The sequence below is a fragment of the Zonotrichia albicollis genome, chromosome 36 (genome assembly GCF_047830755.1).
Source record: "Zonotrichia albicollis isolate bZonAlb1 chromosome 36, bZonAlb1.hap1, whole genome shotgun sequence".
Lineage (NCBI taxonomy): Eukaryota > Metazoa > Chordata > Aves > Passeriformes > Passerellidae > Zonotrichia > Zonotrichia albicollis.
Genome location: NC_133854.1, coordinates 528329 through 547376, shown reverse-complemented (window position 1 = coordinate 547376; position 19048 = coordinate 528329). Strand labels below are relative to the sequence as shown.

The window sequence follows — 19048 nt, the reverse complement described above, 5'->3', positions numbered from 1 at the left end:
AAAATTACCCAAAAATCATCAGAACCACTCAAATATCATCCATGGGAACTCAAAAATCATCAAAATCACCCTGAACCCGTGTGGAGGACCCCAGAATTCATCGGGAGGGGGCTCGACAGCCCTGGGCGGCGGAAGGGATTTTGGGGTGAAATCAGGGGATTTGGGGTTTTTGGAGGATTTTTTTTATTTTTAAGGTATTTTGGAGTTTTTAAGGGGGGTTTTGGGTTTTTTAAAGATTTTTTTAATGGCCTGGAGTCACTGGGAGTGACCGAAGTGACCATCGGGGTCACCGGGAGGTCACCACTCCCATTTGGGCGCTGCCCTTTAAGACCCAAGGCTCCTCCCCCAGCCCTCATTGGTGGAGCTGCCGCCCAATGGGAACGCTCCCTGCCGCATCCTCGCTGCTGATTGGGTGCGAATATGCACTCCCTCTGACGCCACGGCTGTTGCTGGGCGACAGCCAATGGTGCGCCGCCTCCTCTACCCTCTTGCTCCTGATTGGCTGAGGGTCAGGGCCACGCCGCTGATTGGCCGCGGTGCCAGAATCGCGAACCAATAAACGATCAAGTTTAGTCAGTGTGTTACATCATGGGGCGGGGCTTAGGGATGGCCCTGCTTTCAGTGAGCTCAAAATACCCCAAAATTCACTCAAAATCCCAAAAATTAACCCAAAATCACCCCAAAACTGCCTTAAAATGAATCCCAAATTCCAAACAATTCACCCAAAATCCCCAGAAAGGCGCCGTGTCCCTGGTGTGGGCGGGGCCACTTTATTGAGGGAATTTGGGGGTTTTTTGGGGGTTTGGGGGCGGGGCCGTACAAAGGGGGGAGGGGCGGCGGCGTATCAAAAGGGGGGCCCGGGTGGGGGAGGGTCAGAAGAAATCGACGTCCTCGGGGGCGTCCAGGTCCCGGTACTCGACGATGGCCCGGGGGTCGCCCCGCACCATCCTGGGGGCAGAAAACGCCAAAACGGAACAAAATCAGCCCAAAATCACCCAAAAACCAACCCGTAATACACTCTAAAATATACCCCAAAATCGCCCAAAATACAGCCCAAATACACCCGGAAATACAGCCCCAAAATTGCCCAAAATCACCCCAAAATCATCCCAAAATACACCCTAAAACAGCCACAGTACACCCCAAAATACAGCCCAAATGCGCCCCAAAATAAAGCCCAAAATAGACCCTAAAATACACCCAAAATACCGCCCAAATAAAGCTCAGAAATCCCCAAAATACATCCCCAAACCATCCATAAAACAGCCCAAAATACACCCTGAAATACAGCCCGAAATCACCCAAAACCACCCCAAAATACACCCCCAAAACACAGCTCAAAAATACTCAAAATACAAAATCCAAAATACCAAAATACAAAATCCAAAATACAAAATACCCAAAACCCACCCCAATTACACCCCAAAATACAGCCTGAAACCACCCCCAACCCAACCCCAAAATCCACCCTGACCCAAAATCCACCCCAAACCCAACCCAAAATCCACCCTGGCCTGTCCCAGACCCCAAATTGGGACCCCACAATTCCCACCCCCCATTTTTGGGGTCCCCCTCCCCATTTTCAGTGCCCCCAATCCCAATTTCGGGGTCCCCGTGCCCGTTTTCGGGGTCCCCGTGCCTCACCTGCTGCGGGGTTTGTTCAGGTACCCGCCCCCGGCCCCGCCCTGACCCCGGAAGGAGTCGTAGCTGCCGCGACCCCCGTAGGGCCCGGGGGGGTATGGGTGGGATCCTGTGGGAAACAAGGGGTTAAATGTACCCAAAAATATTCCCAAAATCTTCCAAAATATCCCAAAAATATCCCCAAAAAAAATCTTCCAAAAATATCCCTAAAAAAACCCCAAATCCCCCATAGGGCCCGGGGGGTATGGGTGGGATCCTGTGGGAAACAAGGGGTTAAAAACACCCAAAAATATCGAAAAAAACCAACCAAAAAAACAACCAAAATGTCCCCCAAAATATCCCCTGAAACCGCCCCCAAATCCCCATGTCCCCCCCAAACTCCCTCCAAAACCCCCCAAAAATCCCACAAACACCCCAAAATCCTCCCAACCCCCCCCTAAAATTCTCTGAAATCCCCCAGCCCCCTGAATCCCTCCCAAAACGCCCCCAAATCCCCCAGTTTTCCCCCAATTCTCCCCGTTTTGGTACCTCCGTATCCCAGCATGGGCGGCCGGGGGGTCCCGTAGGGCATCAACCCCTGGGGGGACTGGGGGGGGTACGGGAGCCCCCCCGGGCTCAGACCTGGGGTCAGAGAGGGGTCACGGGGTCACACAGGGGTCACACAGGTGACACTCAGGTGAAACACAGGTGACACACAGGTGACACGTGACATTGAGGTGACACAGGTGACACTGAGGTGACACAGGGGTGACACACAGAGCCCAGGGGTGACACAGGGATGGCACAGGTGACACAGGGGTGACACAGGTGACACTCAGGTGACACACAGGTGACACACAGGTGACACACAGGTGACACTGACCTGCGTTGGGCCCCCCTCCGGGCCCCCCCTTGCCCCCCTCGGGCAGGGCCGGGCGCTTGGGGTCCATCAGGAAATTGTTGAAGAACAAAACCTCCTTGCGCACGGCGCCCATCTTGTCCCCGTGCTTGTTGAAGATGTGCTTGCGCACGAACTCGGGGCCCTGGGGACATCGAGGGGACATTGGGGACATCCAGGGACATCCATGGCATTGGGGACATTTGGGGACATTGGGGACAACGACAGGATTGGGGACGACTCCCCACTGTCCCCAGTGTCCCCCGCTGAGGGGACAGAGCCACTTGTCCTTGCCCAGCTCCTGCGCGTGCCCTGTGTGTCCCGTGTCTGTCCCCAATGGCTCCTGTCCGTCCCCAATGATGTCCCCAATGTCCCCAGGGTGTCCCCAGTGTCCCCACCTTGAACTTCTTGCCACTGAGGGGACACAGCCACTTGTCCTTGCCCAGCTCCTGCGTGTGCCCCGTGTGTGTCCCCAAGGGTTCCTGTCCATCCCCAATGATGTCCCCAAGGTGTCCCCAACGTCCCCACCTTGAACTTCTTGCCGCTGAGGGGACACAGCCACTTGTCCTTGCCCAGCTCCTGCGTGTTGGCGCTCACGAACTTCTCCAGCTCCTGCTCGGGGTCCTTGCGGCCGAGGCGCTGCGCCTCCTCCTCGGGGACAGAGCCGGGCCCGGCCAGCAGCGGCGCCAGGCGCGCCTCGAAACCACGCTGCCACTCGGACACTGGGGACACGGGGACACGGGGACACTCAGAGTGACAAAAACCCCAAAAACCCCATCAAACTGCGCCTCCTCCTCGGGGACGGAGCCAGGGCCGGCCAGCAGGGGCGCCAGGCGCGCCTCGAAACCACGCTGCCACTCTGTCACTGGGGACACGGGGACATTGGGGACATTGGGGACATTGGGGACATTGGGGACATTGAGAATGGGTAAAATACCCAAAAACCCCAAAAACCCCCATCAAACTGCGCCTCCTCCTCGGGGACGGAGCCGGGCCCGGCCAGCAGGGGCGCCAGGCGCGCCTCGAACCCACGCTGCCACTCTGTCACTGGGGACACGGGGACATTGGGGACATTGGGAATGGGTAAAATATCCAAAAAATCCAAAAAACCCCGAAAAAACCCCAAAAACCCCCATCAAACTGCGCCTCCTCCTCGGGGACGGAGCCGGGGCCGGCCAGCAGGGGCGCCAGGCGCGCCTCGAAACCACGCTGCCACTCTGTCACTGGGGACACGGGGACATTGGGGACACTCAGAGTGACAAAAACCCCAAAAACTCCGAAAAAACCCCAAAATCCCCATCAAACTGCGCCTCCTCCTCGGGGACAGAGCCAGGGCCGGCCAGCAGCGGCGCCAGGCGCGCCTCGAAACCACGCTGCCACTCGGACACTGGGGACACGGGGACATTGGGGACATTGGGGACATTGGGAATGGCTAAAATATCCAAAAACCCCAAAAAACCCCAAAAATCCCCATCAAACTGCGCCTCCTCTTCGGGGACAGAGCCGGGCCCGGCCAGCAGGGGCGCCAGGCGCGCCTCAAACCCGCGCTGCCACTCTGTCACTGGGGACACGGGGACATTGGGGACATTGGGGACATTGGGAAAGGGTAAAATATCCAAAAACCCCAAAAAACCCCGAAAACCCCCATCAAACTGCGCCTCCTCCTCGGGGACAGAGCCAGGGCCAGGCGCACCTCGAAGCCGCGCTGCCACTCGGACACTGGGGACAGGTTTTGGGGTGAATTTGGGGAATTCTGGAGTTATTTTTTGGGTTATTTTTTGGCTCACCTTCTCCATGTGACCCACGGTTTGGTTCAGGGGATTTCTAGGCTGGTTTTTGGGGTTATTTGTGTAAATTTGGGGTTTTTGGGCTCACCTTCGCCGTGGGACACGCGGTTGGGTTCGGGGGATGTCTAGGCTGTTATTTTGGGGTAAATTTGGGGTTTTTGGGCTCACCTTCGCCGTGGGACACGCGGTTGGGCGGCAGCGGGCCCCGCACGTGGATGATCCCGCACCTGTTGGGCATCTCGTCCTCGTTGGGGTACTCGGAGGTGTTGTAGTAATCGACCGAGTGCACGATGCGCAGGTAGAGCAGCAGCCGGTCCAGCACCTGGGGACATTGGGGACAATTGGGGACATTGGGGACAATTGGGGACATTGGGGACATTGAATGGACAGTGCACGATGCACAGGTAGAGCAGCAGCCGGTCCAGCACCTGGGGACATTGGGGACATTTAGGGACACTGAGGGGCACTGGGGACATTTGGGGACACTGTGGACATGTGGGGACACTGAGGGACATTGGGGACATTGAGGGGACATTGAACGGACAGTGCACGATGCGCAGGTAGAGCAGCAGCCGGTCCAGCACCTGGTGACATTGGGGACAATTGGGGACACTGAGGGACATTTGGGGACATTTGGGGACACTGAGGGACACTGGGGACATTTGGGGACATTGGGGACATTGAATGCACAGTGCACAATGCGCAGGTAGAGCAGCAGCCGGTCCAGCACCTGGGGACATTGGGGACAATTGGGGACATTGGGGGACAATGGGGACATGTGGGGACACTGTGGACATGTGGGGACATTGAGGGGACATTGGGGACATTTGGGGACACTGAGGGACATTGGGGACATTGAGGGGACACTGGGGGGATTGGGGACATTGGGGACATCAGGGACACTAGGGATGCTTTGGGGACATTTTTGGGGACACTTCTGAAGACACTTTGGAGACACCTTGGGGACACCCTGAAGATACTGGGGGACACTTTGGGGACACAACTGGGAATGCCTTGGGGACACTTTGGGCACACTCTGAGGATACACTGGGGACACTTTGGGCACACTTTGGGCACACCTTGGGGACACCCTGGGGACACCCTGGGGACCCTGGGGACGCACCTTGAGCAGCTTCTCGTCGCGCTCCACGGTGACCTCGGCCGGGTTGGTCTCGCGGGCGGCGTCCTCGGCCGGGGCCGCGCCCTGGCCCTGTCCCTGTCCCTGTCCCTGTCCCTGCCCCAGCAGCTCCTCCTCCTCGGCGCTCACCTCCTCGATCAGGTAATCGGTGATGTGCCGCAGCACCGGGTTCTGGGCCTGGGAACAGCAATGGGGACATCAATGGGGACACTGCGGATGTGCCGCAGCACCGGGTTCTGGGCCTGCAATGGGGACATTGGGGACATCGGGGACATTAATGGGGACATTGGGGATGTGCCGCAGCACCGGGTTCTGGGCCTGGGGACGGCAATGGGGACATCAATGGGGACATTGGGGACACTGGGGACATCAATGGCGACATTGGGGACATCAATGGGGACATCAATGGGGACACTGGGGATGTGCCGCAGCACCGGGTTCTGGGCCTGGGAACGGCAATGGGGACATCAATGGGAACCCTGGGGACATTAATGGAGACACTGGGCCTCCCCTGGGGACACTCGGGACATTAATGGGGACACCGGGGACATTAATGGGGACACTGGGGACATTAATGGGGACACTGGGGCTCCCCTGGGGACACTGGGGACATTGGGGACATCACCCGTGATGTGCCGCAGCACCGGCTTCTGGGCCTGCATTGGGGACAGTGGGGACATCAATGGGGACATTAATGGGGACACTGGGGATCCCCTGGGGACATTGATGGGGACACTGGGGCTCCCCTGGGGACACTGGGGACATTGATGGGGACCCCCCTCTGTCCCCCGGTGCCCCGCTCTGTCCGTGTCGCTCACCCCGGGCTCGGGGGCGGGCGGGGGCTCGCTGTCCCCTCCCGTGCCGTCCCCTCCCGTGTCCCCGGCCGTGTCCCCGCCCGCGGTGGCGCCGGGGGGGCTCCAGAGGCGCGCTGCGGGCGTCCAGGGCCTGCACCAGGCGCGCCGCCAGCTTGATGTCGTGGCGCACGATGGGCCGGTGCTGCGTCAGCCCCGAGACGTTGCGCACGCGCCGCGTCAGGTCCCGGTTCACGCCGGGGCTCAGCTCGCACTCGCGGAGCTGAAACGCACCAAAAACAGCAAAAAACCCCATCAAAATCCATCAAAATCCCCCAAAAATCCACCAAAACCCAGCCCTGAGACGTTGCGCACGCGCCGCGTCAGGTCCCGGTTCACGCCGGGGCTCAGCTCGCACTCGCGGAGCTGAAACGCACCAAAAACAGCAAAAAACCCCATCAAAATCCATCAAAATACCCCAAAAATCCACCAAATCCCAGCCCCAAGATGTTCGGGATGCGCCGCGTCAGGTCCCGGTTCACGCCGGGGCTCAGCTCGCACTCGCGGAGCTGAAAACCACAAAAATCCATGAGAATCACCCCAGAATCCATCAAAATCACACTAAAATCCATCAAAACCACCCCAAAATCCATTAAAACCACCCCAAAATCCATTAAAATCTCCTCAAAACTGCTCCAAAACCCAGCCTGGGTCATGGCGGGGCTCAGCTCACACTCGTGGAGCTGAAATGCACCAAAAACAGCAAAAAATATTCATCAAAATAACCCAAAACTCCATCAAAACCCAGCCCCGAGATGTTCAGGACACACCGTGTCAGGTCCCGGTTCACACCCAGTCTCAGCTCACACTCACGGAGCTCAAAACCACAAAAATCCATGAGAATCACCCCAGAATTCATCAGAATCACCCCAAAATCCATCAGAATCACCTCAAAATCCATCAAAACCACCCCAAAATCCATTAAAATCTCTTCAAAACCGCTCCAAAACCCAGCCTGGGTCATGGCGGGGCTCAGCTCGCACTCATGGAGCTCAAAACCACAAAAATCCATGAGAATCACCCCAAAATTCATCAGAATCACCCCAAAATTCATCAGAATCACCCCAAAATCCATCAAAATCGCACCAAAATCCATTAAAACCACCCCAAAATCCATTAAATTTTCTTCAAAACCGCTCCAAAACCCAGCCTGGGTCATGGCGGGGCTCAGCTCGCACTCACGGAGCTGAAACGGACCAAAAACAGCAAAAAATATTCATCAAAATATCCCAAAAATCCACCAAAACCCAGCCCCGAGATGTTCGGGACGCGCCACGTCAGGTCCCGGTTCACACCCGGGCTGAGCTTGCACTCACGGAGCTGAAAACCACAAAAATCCATGAGAATCACCCCAAAATTCATCTGAATCATCTCAAAATCCATCAAAACCACCCCAAAATCCATTAAAATTTCTTCAAAACCCAGCCTGGGTCATGGCGGGGCTCAGCTCGCACTCATGGAGCTGAAAACCACAAAAATCCATGAGGATCACCCCAAAATTCATCAGAATCACCTCAAAATCCATCAAAACCACCCCAAAATCCATCAAAAACACCTCAAAATCCATTAAAATTTCTTCAAAACCACTCCAAAACCCAGCCTGGGTCATGGCGGGGCTCAGCTCGCACTCACGGAGCTGAAAACCACAAAAATCCACGAGAATCACCCCAAAATCCATCAGAATCACCTCAAAATCCATCAAAATCACACCAAAATCCATCAGAATCACCTCAAAATCCATTAAAACCACCCCAAAATCCATTAAAGTCTCTTCAAAACTGCCCCAAAACCCAGCCTGGGTCATGGCGGGGCTCAGCTCACACTCATGGAGCTCAAAACCACAAAAATCCATCGGAATCGCCTCAAAATCCACCAAAATCCCCTCAGAACCCACGGAAAGCACCCCAAATCCACGGAATTTGCCCCAAAACGCACCCGGATGTTCTGCAGGCTCCAGCAAATCTCCTTGATGTTGACGCTGCGGTCGAAGGTCACCCAGCCCCTCCTGAAGAACCTGAGAGAAAAACTTCCTGTGAGCCCCAAAAACCCCAAAATTACACCCAAAACACACCCAGCCCCTCCCGACCCCCCCTAAAAACCCCAAATTGCCCCGAATTCACCCCAAAGCGCCCTCACCTCCTCTCGGGCTGCGGCTCCGACAGCGCCACGCGCATGAACCCGGGGTAGCGCTTGCACAGCTGGGGAAAAAAAAGGAGTTTTGGGGTTTTTTGAGGTTTTTGGGGGGCCCTTTGGGGTTTTTGGGAGTTTCAGGGGGATTTTGGGGGCTCAGGGGTTTTTTGGGGGCCCTTTGGGGGTTTTGGGGGGCACACCTCCCCCAGGACCCCCCCTCACCACCATGATCTCTGTTTTTTGGGGTTTTCTAGAGGTCCAAGGGCTGTTTTTTGGGTTTTTTTGGGTGGGTTTTTGGGTATTTTTGGGTATTCTTGGGTAATTTTTCCCCCTCTCATGAACAACGAGCACGTTTTGTGCAGGGGTTTGGGGGGTTTTGGGGTATTTTGGGGTGGTTTTTGGGGTATTTTGGGGTGATTTTGGGGTGTTTTTTGGGGTTTTTGGGTATTTCAGGGTATTTTTCCCCCTCTCACCGCCACGATCTCGGCCTGGGCGATGTTGGGGGCGATGTTCCTCATGAACAGTGAGCACGTTTTGTGCAGGGGTTTTGGGGTATTTTGGGGTGATTTTGGGGTATTTGGGGGTGGTTTTTGGGGTTTTTGGGTATTTTAGGATATTTTAGGGTATTTTTCCCCCTCTCACCGCCACGATCTCGGCCTGGGCGATGTTGGGGGCGATGTTCCTCATGAACAACGAGCACGTTTTGTGCAGGGGTCTCGGCCGGGCCTCGGGACCCCCGCCCGGGGCCCCCCCTGGGCCCTCCTTGGCCTTGGGGGGAGGGGAGGGGGCGCCGCCCGCGGGGGGAGGGGTCCCGGCCGTGTCCTCGGGGGGGGCTTTGTCCTCCTTGGCCTCCTCTGGGGGGACACGGATGGGGGGGGGGTCGTGGGGACGCTCCGGAAATGCAGCATGGAGACCCCCCCCCAAAATCACCGGGATGGCAGAAACCCCAGAGACCCCCACCCCAAATACACTCCCAGAGAACCTAAACCCCCCCATAGACCCCAAATACCCCCAGAGCCCCCAAACCTCACCCCAGAGCCCCCAAAGCCCACCCAGAGACCCCAAACCCCCTGATTGTCCCCAGTGTTCCCTCAAGGACCCCCCAGGCCCCCTCTCTGTGTGCTCCCCTCATTGTTCCTGCTGTCACTGTCCCCTGTGTGTCCCCCCTGTGTCCCCCCTGAATGTCCCCTGTGTCCCCTCACCTTTCCCGGGCTCCCTCCGTGTCCCCCCTGAATGTCCCCAGTGTCCCCTGTGTCCCCCGTGTCCCCGGTGTCCCCTCACCTTTCCCGGGCTCTCTCCGTGTCCCCTCGCTGTCCCCGCTGTCGCTGTCCCCGTCCTCGCTGTCCCGGCTGCGCTGACGCGGCCGTGCCTGCAGGGGGCGCCAGAGGGCGGAACTTGAATAAAGGGGCGGGGCTTGCATAAAGGCAAGGGATTGAAGGGCTTTATAAAGGTGGGAGGAGCCTATAAGGAGCGCAGCATGAAAAGGGGTGTGGCTTATGTAGAGAGGAAGGGCTCGCCATGGGGAAGGGCTGTTGGGGAGGTGGGGCTTAGCAGAAAGGGGTGTGGCTACCAGAAAAGGGTGTGGCTTGTTAGAAAGGGGTGTGGTTTGATAGGAAAAGGGTGTGGTTACTAGAAAAGCAGCAGGGCTTCATCAGCCTCACTGTGGTGATGCTGGGGGTGGAGCTTTGTGGGGTGTGGTCCCTGGGGGTGTGGCCACTGACCTTGGCCCCGCCCTCCTTGTCGCCTTCCTCAGCCTTGGGCCCCTTGTCTGGCCCCTCCTCTTCCTCCTCTGGCCCTGCCCCTGCCACAGGCTCCGCCCCTGGCTCCGCCCCTTCAGCCTGTGGGGAGAGAGCAGGGGGGTCAAAGGGGATCCCAAAAGAACAAGAGACCCCAATAGAGACTCCTAAAAAATACCCCAGAGGCAAAAGGGACCCCAAAACCTCCCCGTGAGCCCCAAATCCCTCCAACCTTGGCACTGTCGTCGCCGTCGGGGCGCTCGGCCGGGCCTTTCCCGGGGGGCTCTGGGGGCCGCGGCTCCTCCTTTTTGGGGCCTTCGGCCTTCTCAGCCCGCTCCTCCTCCTCCTCCTGCTCCAGGATCCGCAGGTCGTGCTCCGTGCCCCCCTCCATCTTGATCACCGCTGGAAAAATGGGGAGAAAACGGCGAAAAATGGGTTAGAAATGGCCAAAACTGGGGTAAAGGCAGGTAAAAAAAATGGGGCAAACACAGCTAAAAAAATGGGGAAAAAATTGCTGGAAACAGCAATAAAAATTGAGAAAGGGATGGATCCGTTCCCCTTCCATCTTAATCACCGCTGGAAAAATGAAGAAAAGTGGAGAAAAAGTCCTCATGACTTCCCTCCACACCATTCCCTCACTTTTTTCTCCCCTCAGTTTTCCTCCCTTTTTCTCCCCTCGCATTTCATTTTTCTTCTCTCACACTTTGTCTTTTTTTCCCCTCACGTTTTCCCGCCTTTTTCTCCCCTCACGTTTTCCCGCCTTTTTCTCCCCTCACGTTTTCCCGCCTTTTTCTCCCCTCACGTCTTCCCGCCTTTTTCCTCCCCTCACGTTTTCCCGCCTTTTTCTCCCCTCACAGCTTCTGTTCTCAAGAACTCTCCAGAACGGACTAAAACCACCCAAAAGTAAGTTCAAAACTCTTAGAAATCCCTTAGAAACACTCAAAAATGGATCAGGAAGTTCAGAAGTGGGGCAGAAACACCCAAACATGGGTCAAGAAACTCAGAAATTGAGCAAAACCACCCCAAAATCGGTCCAAACCCCCGAAGTTTGAGTCTGAAATGTTTCTGGAGCATCAGGAAGATTTTATGGAGTGATTTTAAGGAGACGTTAGGAGACTTTTGTGGAGTGTCAGGGAGGGATTTTTGGGGTGTCAGAGAGGGATATTTTGGACATTGACGATATTTTTGGGCCATCAAGGATATTTTTGGTGCATCCCAAAGGCCCTTTGCGGCCATTTCCATGCCCCTCATGACCCATTTGGTGCACATCGGTGTGAATTTCCCCAGCTATTTTCAGCCACCACCCGCACCGGGCGTCTCTGGGGGGATCCAAAAAGCGATTTTGGGTCTGGGGGCGCCCCGGGGGTACCTGCATCGAGCGTTTTGATGATCTGGGGGGCGCGGTCGATGTCCAGCAGCAGGTTGTCGAACCAGCCGTGCTCCCACAAGTACAGGAACACGCCCAGGCGGTTCCTGAGGGCGGCCTGGGCCTCCTGCTGCCGCTTGCCGGCCTCGTCCGGGTGGTACTTGGAGCGAAACCTGGGAATTGGGGTGAAAAAGGGAGAAAATGGGGCTCAGGGGGCCGCAAGGAACCCCCCCGGCCCGCACGGTGATGGAGGGGAGCCCCCAAAATTGGGGGGTTTGGGGATGGAGAGTTTGGGGAATGGGGAGAGGGAGGGGTGGGGGACTCGAATTTGGGTCTGAATTTGGCCAATTTTGGGTCTGAAATTGGGAGAATTTGGGTCTGAATTTAGGGAAATTTGGGTGTGAAATTGGAAGAATTTGGGTCTGAAATTGGGAGAATTTGGGTGTGAAATTGGAAGAACTTGGGTTTGAAATTGGGAGAATTTGGGTTTGAAATTGGGAGAATTTGGGTTTGAAATTGGGAGAATTTGTGTCTGAATTTGGAGAGAATTTGGGTCTGAATTTAAGACATTTACAGGGGCTTTTTTTAGGGCTGTTTTTTGCATTTTTGGAGGTGCTTTGAGACATTTTCAGGGATGTTTTCCAGGCTGCTTTCTGCATTTTTGGGGGTACTTTGAGACATTTTCAGGGATGTTTTTCAGGGACGTTTTTTGCATTTTTGGGGTGCTTTGAGATGTTTTCAGGGACATTGTTAACGGTGCATTTTTGGGGGTGTTTTGAGACATTGTCAGGGGCATTTTTAGGGCTGCTTTTTACATTTTTGGGGGTGCTTTTACACGTGCATCGAATGCAGGTTTGTGGATGCTTTCAGGTACATTTTTGGGCGCTTTTACACAGTTTTTATCGTATTTTGGGGTAATTTCAAAGCATTCAGGCATAATTTTGATGCAGTTTAGGGGAACTTCCAGTATCGTTTTTGGCGGATTCTGGGCTGGTTTTGATGGATATTTTGAGAGCATTTCCAGGGTTCTTTTGGGGCATTTCTGGGTTGTTTTGGGGTATTTTGGGATGGCGTTTCCAGGGTGGTTTTGGGGTGTTTCTGGGCTGTTTCAGGGTATTTTGGGATGGCATTTCCAGGGTGTTTTCGGGGTGTTTCTGGGCTGTTTTGGGGCTCTCAGAGGGCGTTCCAGGTGTGTTCCAGGTGTTGTCAGGTGTCCCGTGGGGGGTCGGGGGGAATGCTCATACCTACACTCGCCGCGAGCGTCGCCGTCCGCCGGGCCCCGAAAACTGCGGCGCTTTTAAAAACCCCGAAAATCGGCCGCGGTTTTTTTTGGGTTTTTTTTTTTTTGGGCAAACCCCCCCAAAAAAAATAAAATAACAAAAGTCCCTGGCTACGTCCTGCACTGAGACCTCGCCGCATTGTGCGCGGCCCCGCCCTCTCTGCCTGCCCCGCCCGGCGGCTCCAGAGCGGCTCCTCGGGGTGCTGGGGGAGAAGGGAAGCGTTAAACCCAAAATCACACCCCAAAATTACCCCAAAATCCACCCAAAACCACCCCAAATCTGCCCTCTCGGCCTGCCCCGCCCGGCGGCTCCAGAGCGGCTCCTCAGGGTGCTGGGGGAGAAGGGAAGCGTTAAAAATCCCCAAAATCCACCCCAAAATCCACCCCAAAACTGCCCCAAATCCAGCCCCAAAACTACCCCAAATTCACCCCAAAACTGCCCTGAGGGCGCTGGGGGAGAAGAGTTAAACCTGGAGAGACCCCAAAAATCCATCCCAAAATACACCCCAAAATATATCCCAAAACTGCCCCAAATTCACCCCAAAACTGCCCCAAATTCACCCCAAAACTGCCCCAAATCCAGCTCTGAGAGTGCTGAGAGAGGGGAAGCGTTAAACCAGCAGAGACTCCAAAAAATGCCCCAAAACCACCCCAAAATGGCCCCAAAACTGCCCCGAGAGTGGTGGGGGAGCGTTAATCCTGCAGACACCCCAAAACTACCCCAAATTCACCCCAAAATGGTCCTGAGGGTGCTGGGGGAGAAGGGAAGCGTTAAACCTGGAGAGACCCCAAAATCCACACAAATCCACCCCAAAAAGGTCCTAAGGGCTCTTGGGCCATTTTTGGGGCTTTTGGGCTGTTTTTGGGGCACAGAATGTTCTGGAATCCCCTGGCACATACCTCTCTTTGAGAGCCAAGATTTTTGGGGTCTCCCAGGACAATTTTTGGGGTCTCCCAGGACATTTTTGGGGTGCAGAATTGGATTTTTGGGGTTCCCAGGACGTTTTTTGGAGCACAGAACATTCCGGAACGCCCCCTTGGCACGTACCGCTTCTCATGGGCCAGGATTTTTGGAGCGTCTCAAAGTTTTTGGGGTCTCCCAGGACATTTTTGGGGTGCAGAATCAGATATTTGGAGCACAGAACATTCCAGAACCCCCCTCCAGCACGTACCGCTCCTCGTCCTTGTGGGCCAGGATTTTTTGGGGTCTCCCAGGATTTTTGGGGTCTCCCAGGATTTTTGGGGGCTCTTTGACCATTTTTGGCTCACGGAACATTCCGGAACCCGTTCCATCACGTACCACTCCTCGTCCTTGTGGGCCAGGAAGAACTCCTGCAGCTGCTGCCGCCGGAAGTCCAGCTTGTAGTCGTTGTAACGTTTCACCGCCTCCGTCTCGTCCACGGCGTCGTCCAGGGACAGCAGGAACTCCTTGAAGCTCTTCATCACCGGGGGCGCCATGCCCAGGTCCACTTCTGCGATGGTGCCCAGCCTGGGGGCGATAGCGGGGGGCTTGGGGTCACTATCACAGGGTTTGGGATGGATATCGGGGGGTTTGGGGTCACTATCGGGGGGTTTGGGGTCACTATCGCAGGGTTTGGGGTCACTATCGGGGGATATCGGGAGGTTTGGGGTCACTCTCGCAGGGTTGGGGTCACTATCGGAGGGTGTTGGGGGGTTTGGGGTCATTATTGGGGGATTTGGGATCGACATTGGGGGGTTTGGGGTCACTATTGGGGGGTTTGGGGTCTCAATCGCAGGGTTTGGGGTCACTATCGGGGGATATCGGGGGGTTTGGGGTCACTATTGGGGGGTTTGGGATCGATATCAGGGGGTTTGGGGTCATTATTGGGGGGTTTGGGGTCATTATTCGGGATCCTCATCACCGGGGGGGCCATGCCCAGCTCCAACTCCGCGATGGTGCCCAGCCTGGGGGGGCCACAGTGCGGTTTGGGGTGAATTCAGGGCATTTTGGGGCTCACCTGGCCTGTACGGTGCTGCAGGAGCTGGGGCTGCGTGCCACAGAGTTTTAGGGCCATTTTGGGGGATTTTGGGGCTTAGGAATCTCACAGAGGTTCGGGATTTTCAGAGCAGGTTTTGGGGTGTCTGGGCTCATTTTTTGGGGTGAATTCAGGGCGTTTTGGCTCACCTGGCCTGTATGGGCAGCAGCTGGTGCTGCAGGAGCTGGGGCTGATCCCGCACAGTTTTGGGGCCGTTTGGGGCAGTTTTGGGCTCAGGAATTCCGGGGTTTTTGGAGCAGGTTTTGGGGTGTCTGGGCTCATTTTTTGGGGTGAATTCAGGGCGTTTTGGCTCACCTGGCCTGTATGGGCAGCAGCTGGTGCTGCAGGAGCTGCTGCTGCATCTCGTGGGGTCCCCAGGGCGCCTGGGGGGGGCCGTAGGTGGGGCCGGCGCCGCCCCCCCCGTAGGGCAGCTCGTACCCGCCGTGGTACGGGTCACTGCTGTGGTCATCCCTGGGGTCACACAGGGGTCAGGGGTCACACAGGGGTCACACAGGGGTCAGGGGTCACTGCTGTGGTCATCCCTGGGGTCACACAGGGGTCAGGGGTCACACAGGGGTCACACAGGGGTCAGGGGTCACTGCTGTGGTCATCCCTGTGGCCAGAGTGGACACTATGGGGACACTCAGGGGTCATCCCTGCAGCCACAGAGGGGACACTGGTCACTTGAGAGTGGACAGTGGTCACTCAGGGGTAATTTTGGGGTGAGTTTGGGCTGTTTTGGGGGTCTCTCACCAATCCCTCCACAGCCATTCCTGGGGTGTATTTCAGCTGTATCTGGGATAATTTTGGGGTGAATCTGGGCTATTTTGGGAGTCTCTCACCAGTCCCTTCTCAGCCGTTTCTGCGGCGGGCTCAGCTCGTGCCGGGGAGGGGAGAATCGCTCCCGCCGGGTGCGGTCGTAGTCCCGGTAATCGCGGCTGCGGCGCTCGCGGCCCCGCTCCCAATCCCTGCAAATCAACTGGGTTAAACTGGGGCAAACTGGGTTAAACTGGGGAAAACCGGGCACCAGGAACCCTCCAGGAACCCTCAGACCGGGAACCAGGGAGCTCCCAGTCCCTCTCATTCCCCCAGGGCCGCTCCCCGGTGCTCCCGGTCCCCTCAGTGGTCACTCCAGTCCCTCCCAGTGCCCCTGGTCCCCTCAGTGGTCACTCCAGTCCCTCCCAGTGCCCCTGGTCCCCTCAGTGGTCACTCCAGTCCCTCCCAGTGCCCCTGGTCCCCTCACCGGTCACTCCAGTCCCTCCCAGTGCCCCCAGTCCCCTCACCGGTCACTCCAGTCCCTCCCAGTGCTCCCGGTCCCCTCACCGGTCACTCCAGTCCCTCCCAGTGCTCCCGGTCCCCTCACCGGCCACTCCAGTCCCTCCCAGTGCTCCCGGTCCCCTCAGTGGTCACTCCAGTCCCTCCCAGTGCCCCCGGTCCCCTCAGGGGTCACTCCAGTCCCTCCCAGTGCCCCCGGTCCCCTCACCGGTCGCTCCAGTCCCTCCCAGTGCCCCCGGTCCCCTCACCGGTCACTCCAGTCCCTCCCAGTGCCCCCAGTCCCCTCACCGGTCACTCCAGTCCCTCCCAGTGCTCCCGGTCCCCTCACCGGCCACTCCAGTCCCTCCCAGTGCTCCCGGTCCCCTCAGTGGTCACTCCAGTCCCTCCCAGTGCCCCCGGTCCCCTCAGGGGTCACTCCAGTCCCTCCCAGTGCCCCCGGTCCCCTCAGGGGTCACTCCAGTCCCTCCCAGTGCCCCCGGTCCCCTCACCGGTCACTCCAGTCGTCCCTCCTCCTCTCGTCCCTCTCTCTGGACCGTTCGTAGTCGCTCCGCTCGCGCCGGAATTTGTCCCTGCGCCGCCTGTCGTACTCATCGTCACTGTCACCCATGGCTGGCCTGGGGGGACACCGAGGGCTCACCGAGGGCTCACCGAGGGGTCACCGAGGGGTCACTGCCGCCCGCAGTGGCCGCTCTGTCGCCAGGGGGTCACTGGGCACTGAGACGCCCCCACAGTGACCACCCGGTACTCGTCGTCACTGTCACCCATCCTGGGGGGACATGGGGACACCACAAGGGTCACTGAGACCCCCAGAGTGACCACCTGGACTCCCCCAGGCCCTCACCGCCCCCTCCCGTGATGCTTTGCGGCCTCCCCCAGACCCCCGACCCCCGAGCCTGGGGACTCCCCCCCCATCGCACCCCCTCTATGACGTCACTGCCCCTCTCCGTGACGTCACGCGGGGACCCCCCGGACCTGCCCGCGCGCTCCCGGCCCCGCGCGCGCCGCTCGCCGCCCGCTCGCTTCCGGCCCGCGCCGCTTCCGCCGGAAGTGACGTCGCGCGGCGCCGCCGCCGCCGAAATGGCGCCGGCGGAACGAGGGGAGTGGAAGCGGGGGGAGAACGGAGCCGCCTCTGGGGCTGCCCCGCGCCCGCAGGAGCCTCACCCGGGGCTGCTCCGGTGCGAAGGAACCGTCGGGGCCCCAGGCGGAGCTCAAGGCCCTCCCGGGAGCCGCTGGAGCGGTCGGGGCCGCGCTCCTCTCTATGGTAGCGGGGGCCGCTCCGCCCGCGCTCCTCTCTATGGTCCCTGAGGGGGGGAAATGGCTCCTCGCCGACTGCGCCTGCGCACCCGCCGCCTTCCCATTGGAGGCTGCTCCCGCGCGCGGGAAGGCCCCGCCCTCCCCGGGCCCCGCCATCTTCTCCGCGCGCGTCACGTGACGGGGGGGCCGCCGCCATTTTGCGTCGGCGATCTCCGCGCAGGCGCAGAGCGGCTCTGAGGCCGCCACGGGCGCCGCCATTTTGCCCGTGCCCCTCTCAGTGCCTTCCCAGTGCTCCCAGTATAGCTCCAGTGCTCTCCCAGTAACACCCCAGTGCTCCCAGTATCACCCCAGTGACCCCAGTGCCCTCCCGGTGCTCCCAGTATCACCCCAGTGACGCCAGTGCACTCCCAGTGCTCCCAGTATCACTCTAGTGCTCTCCCAGTGCCCTCCCAGTATCACCCCAGTGACGCCAGTGCACTCCCAGTGCTCCCAGTATCACTCTAGTGCTCTCCCAGTGCCCTCCCGGTATCACCCCAGCGCTCTCCAGTGTTCCCAGTGCCCCCCAGTATCACTCCAGTACTCCCAGTAAGGCCCCAATGCCCCCCAGAACCATAGGAATGCTCACAGGGATTGGTGACATTGGGTACTGGTCTGTACTGGTTTGTACTGGTCTGTGCAGGCCCATGCAGGCCTGTACTGGTCTGTACTGGTTTTACTGGTCTGTGCAGGCCCTTTCCGGTTTGTACTAGTTTGTACTGGTCTCATACTGGTCTGAACAGGCCCATGCAGGCCTGTTCCAGTTTGTACCGGTCTGTACTGGTCAAAAATAGGTCATAAATCGACCCCCAGTGTGCCCTAAATCCCTCCCAGTGCCCCCCAGTCCCTCCCAGTTCCATTTCAGCCCCCCAGTTTCACCCCCAGTCCCTCCCAGTCCCTCCCAGTTCCATTTTGGGCCCCCAGTTTCACCCCCCAGTCCCCCCCAGTCCCTCCCAGTTCCATTTCAGCCTCCCAGTTTCCCCCCTCAGTCCATCCCAATCCATCCCAGTCCATCCCAGTCCATCCCAGTTCCATTTCAGCCCCCCAGTTTCCCCCCTCAGTCCATCCCAGTCCCTCCCAGTTCCTCCCAGTCCCTCCCGGGAAGCCCCGAACAAAGGCTCCTTTCCTGTGGGGGGGGTTTGGGGGGGGGCTCCTTTCCTGTGGGGGGGGACCCCGCCCCTTCCCCCCCCTCGGGGGTCGCAGGGGTCGCGGGGGAGGGGGGAGGGGCAGGGGCGGCCCCGCCCGCCCCAAACGAGCCCGAATCGCCCCAAAAACGGCGCCGGGACCCCCAAAAACAGCGCGGGGGGGGCGGCCGGGACCCCCCCGGAGGAGAAGGGACCCCCGAACCGGGGCTGGGACCCCCGCGGGGAATTTGGGGAACAGCCCGAAGTTTTTGGGGTCCTTCCAAAAGGTTTCGGGACCCCCTGGATTTGGGATTTCTCCGGATTGTTTTGGGATCCTCCTCTGGGTTTTTGGGATCTCTCCCAGATTTTTGGGGCCCTCGTGGATTTTTTGGGGACCCCAAGGAGTTTTTGGGACCCTCAGGGAATTTTTGGGACCCTCAGGGATTTTTTGGGGACTCCCTCCAAAGGAGTTTTCGGGGTCTTTCCAAAAGGCTTTTGGGACCCCCGTGGATTTGGGATTTCCTCGGGATTTTTTGGATCCTCCTCTGGATTTTTGG

General features: G+C 58.0%; 1 protein-coding gene across 1 annotated transcript; it reads right to left on the bottom strand.

The window, feature by feature from the left end:
• Positions 1-739: 739 nt before the first annotated feature.
• Positions 740-17192, bottom strand: SRRT (serrate, RNA effector molecule). Its single transcript, XM_074531458.1, has 23 exons — positions 17050-17192; positions 16566-16691; positions 15645-15770; positions 15118-15273; positions 14106-14294; positions 11530-11699; positions 10393-10562; positions 10146-10262; positions 9706-9793; positions 9067-9278; positions 8898-9020; positions 8431-8492; positions 8230-8308; positions 6262-6517; positions 5857-5889; positions 5742-5761; positions 5429-5620; positions 4474-4627; positions 3047-3240; positions 2504-2663; positions 2170-2262; positions 1645-1750; positions 740-948 (listed from the first exon to the last, which is right to left on the bottom strand). The coding sequence occupies exons 2-23, from the start codon at positions 16682-16684 to the stop codon at positions 873-875; spliced, it is 2895 nt and encodes a 964-aa protein (XP_074387559.1). The 5' UTR covers positions 16685-16691; positions 17050-17192; the 3' UTR covers positions 740-872.
• Between the last annotated feature and the right edge of the window lie 1856 nt (positions 17193-19048).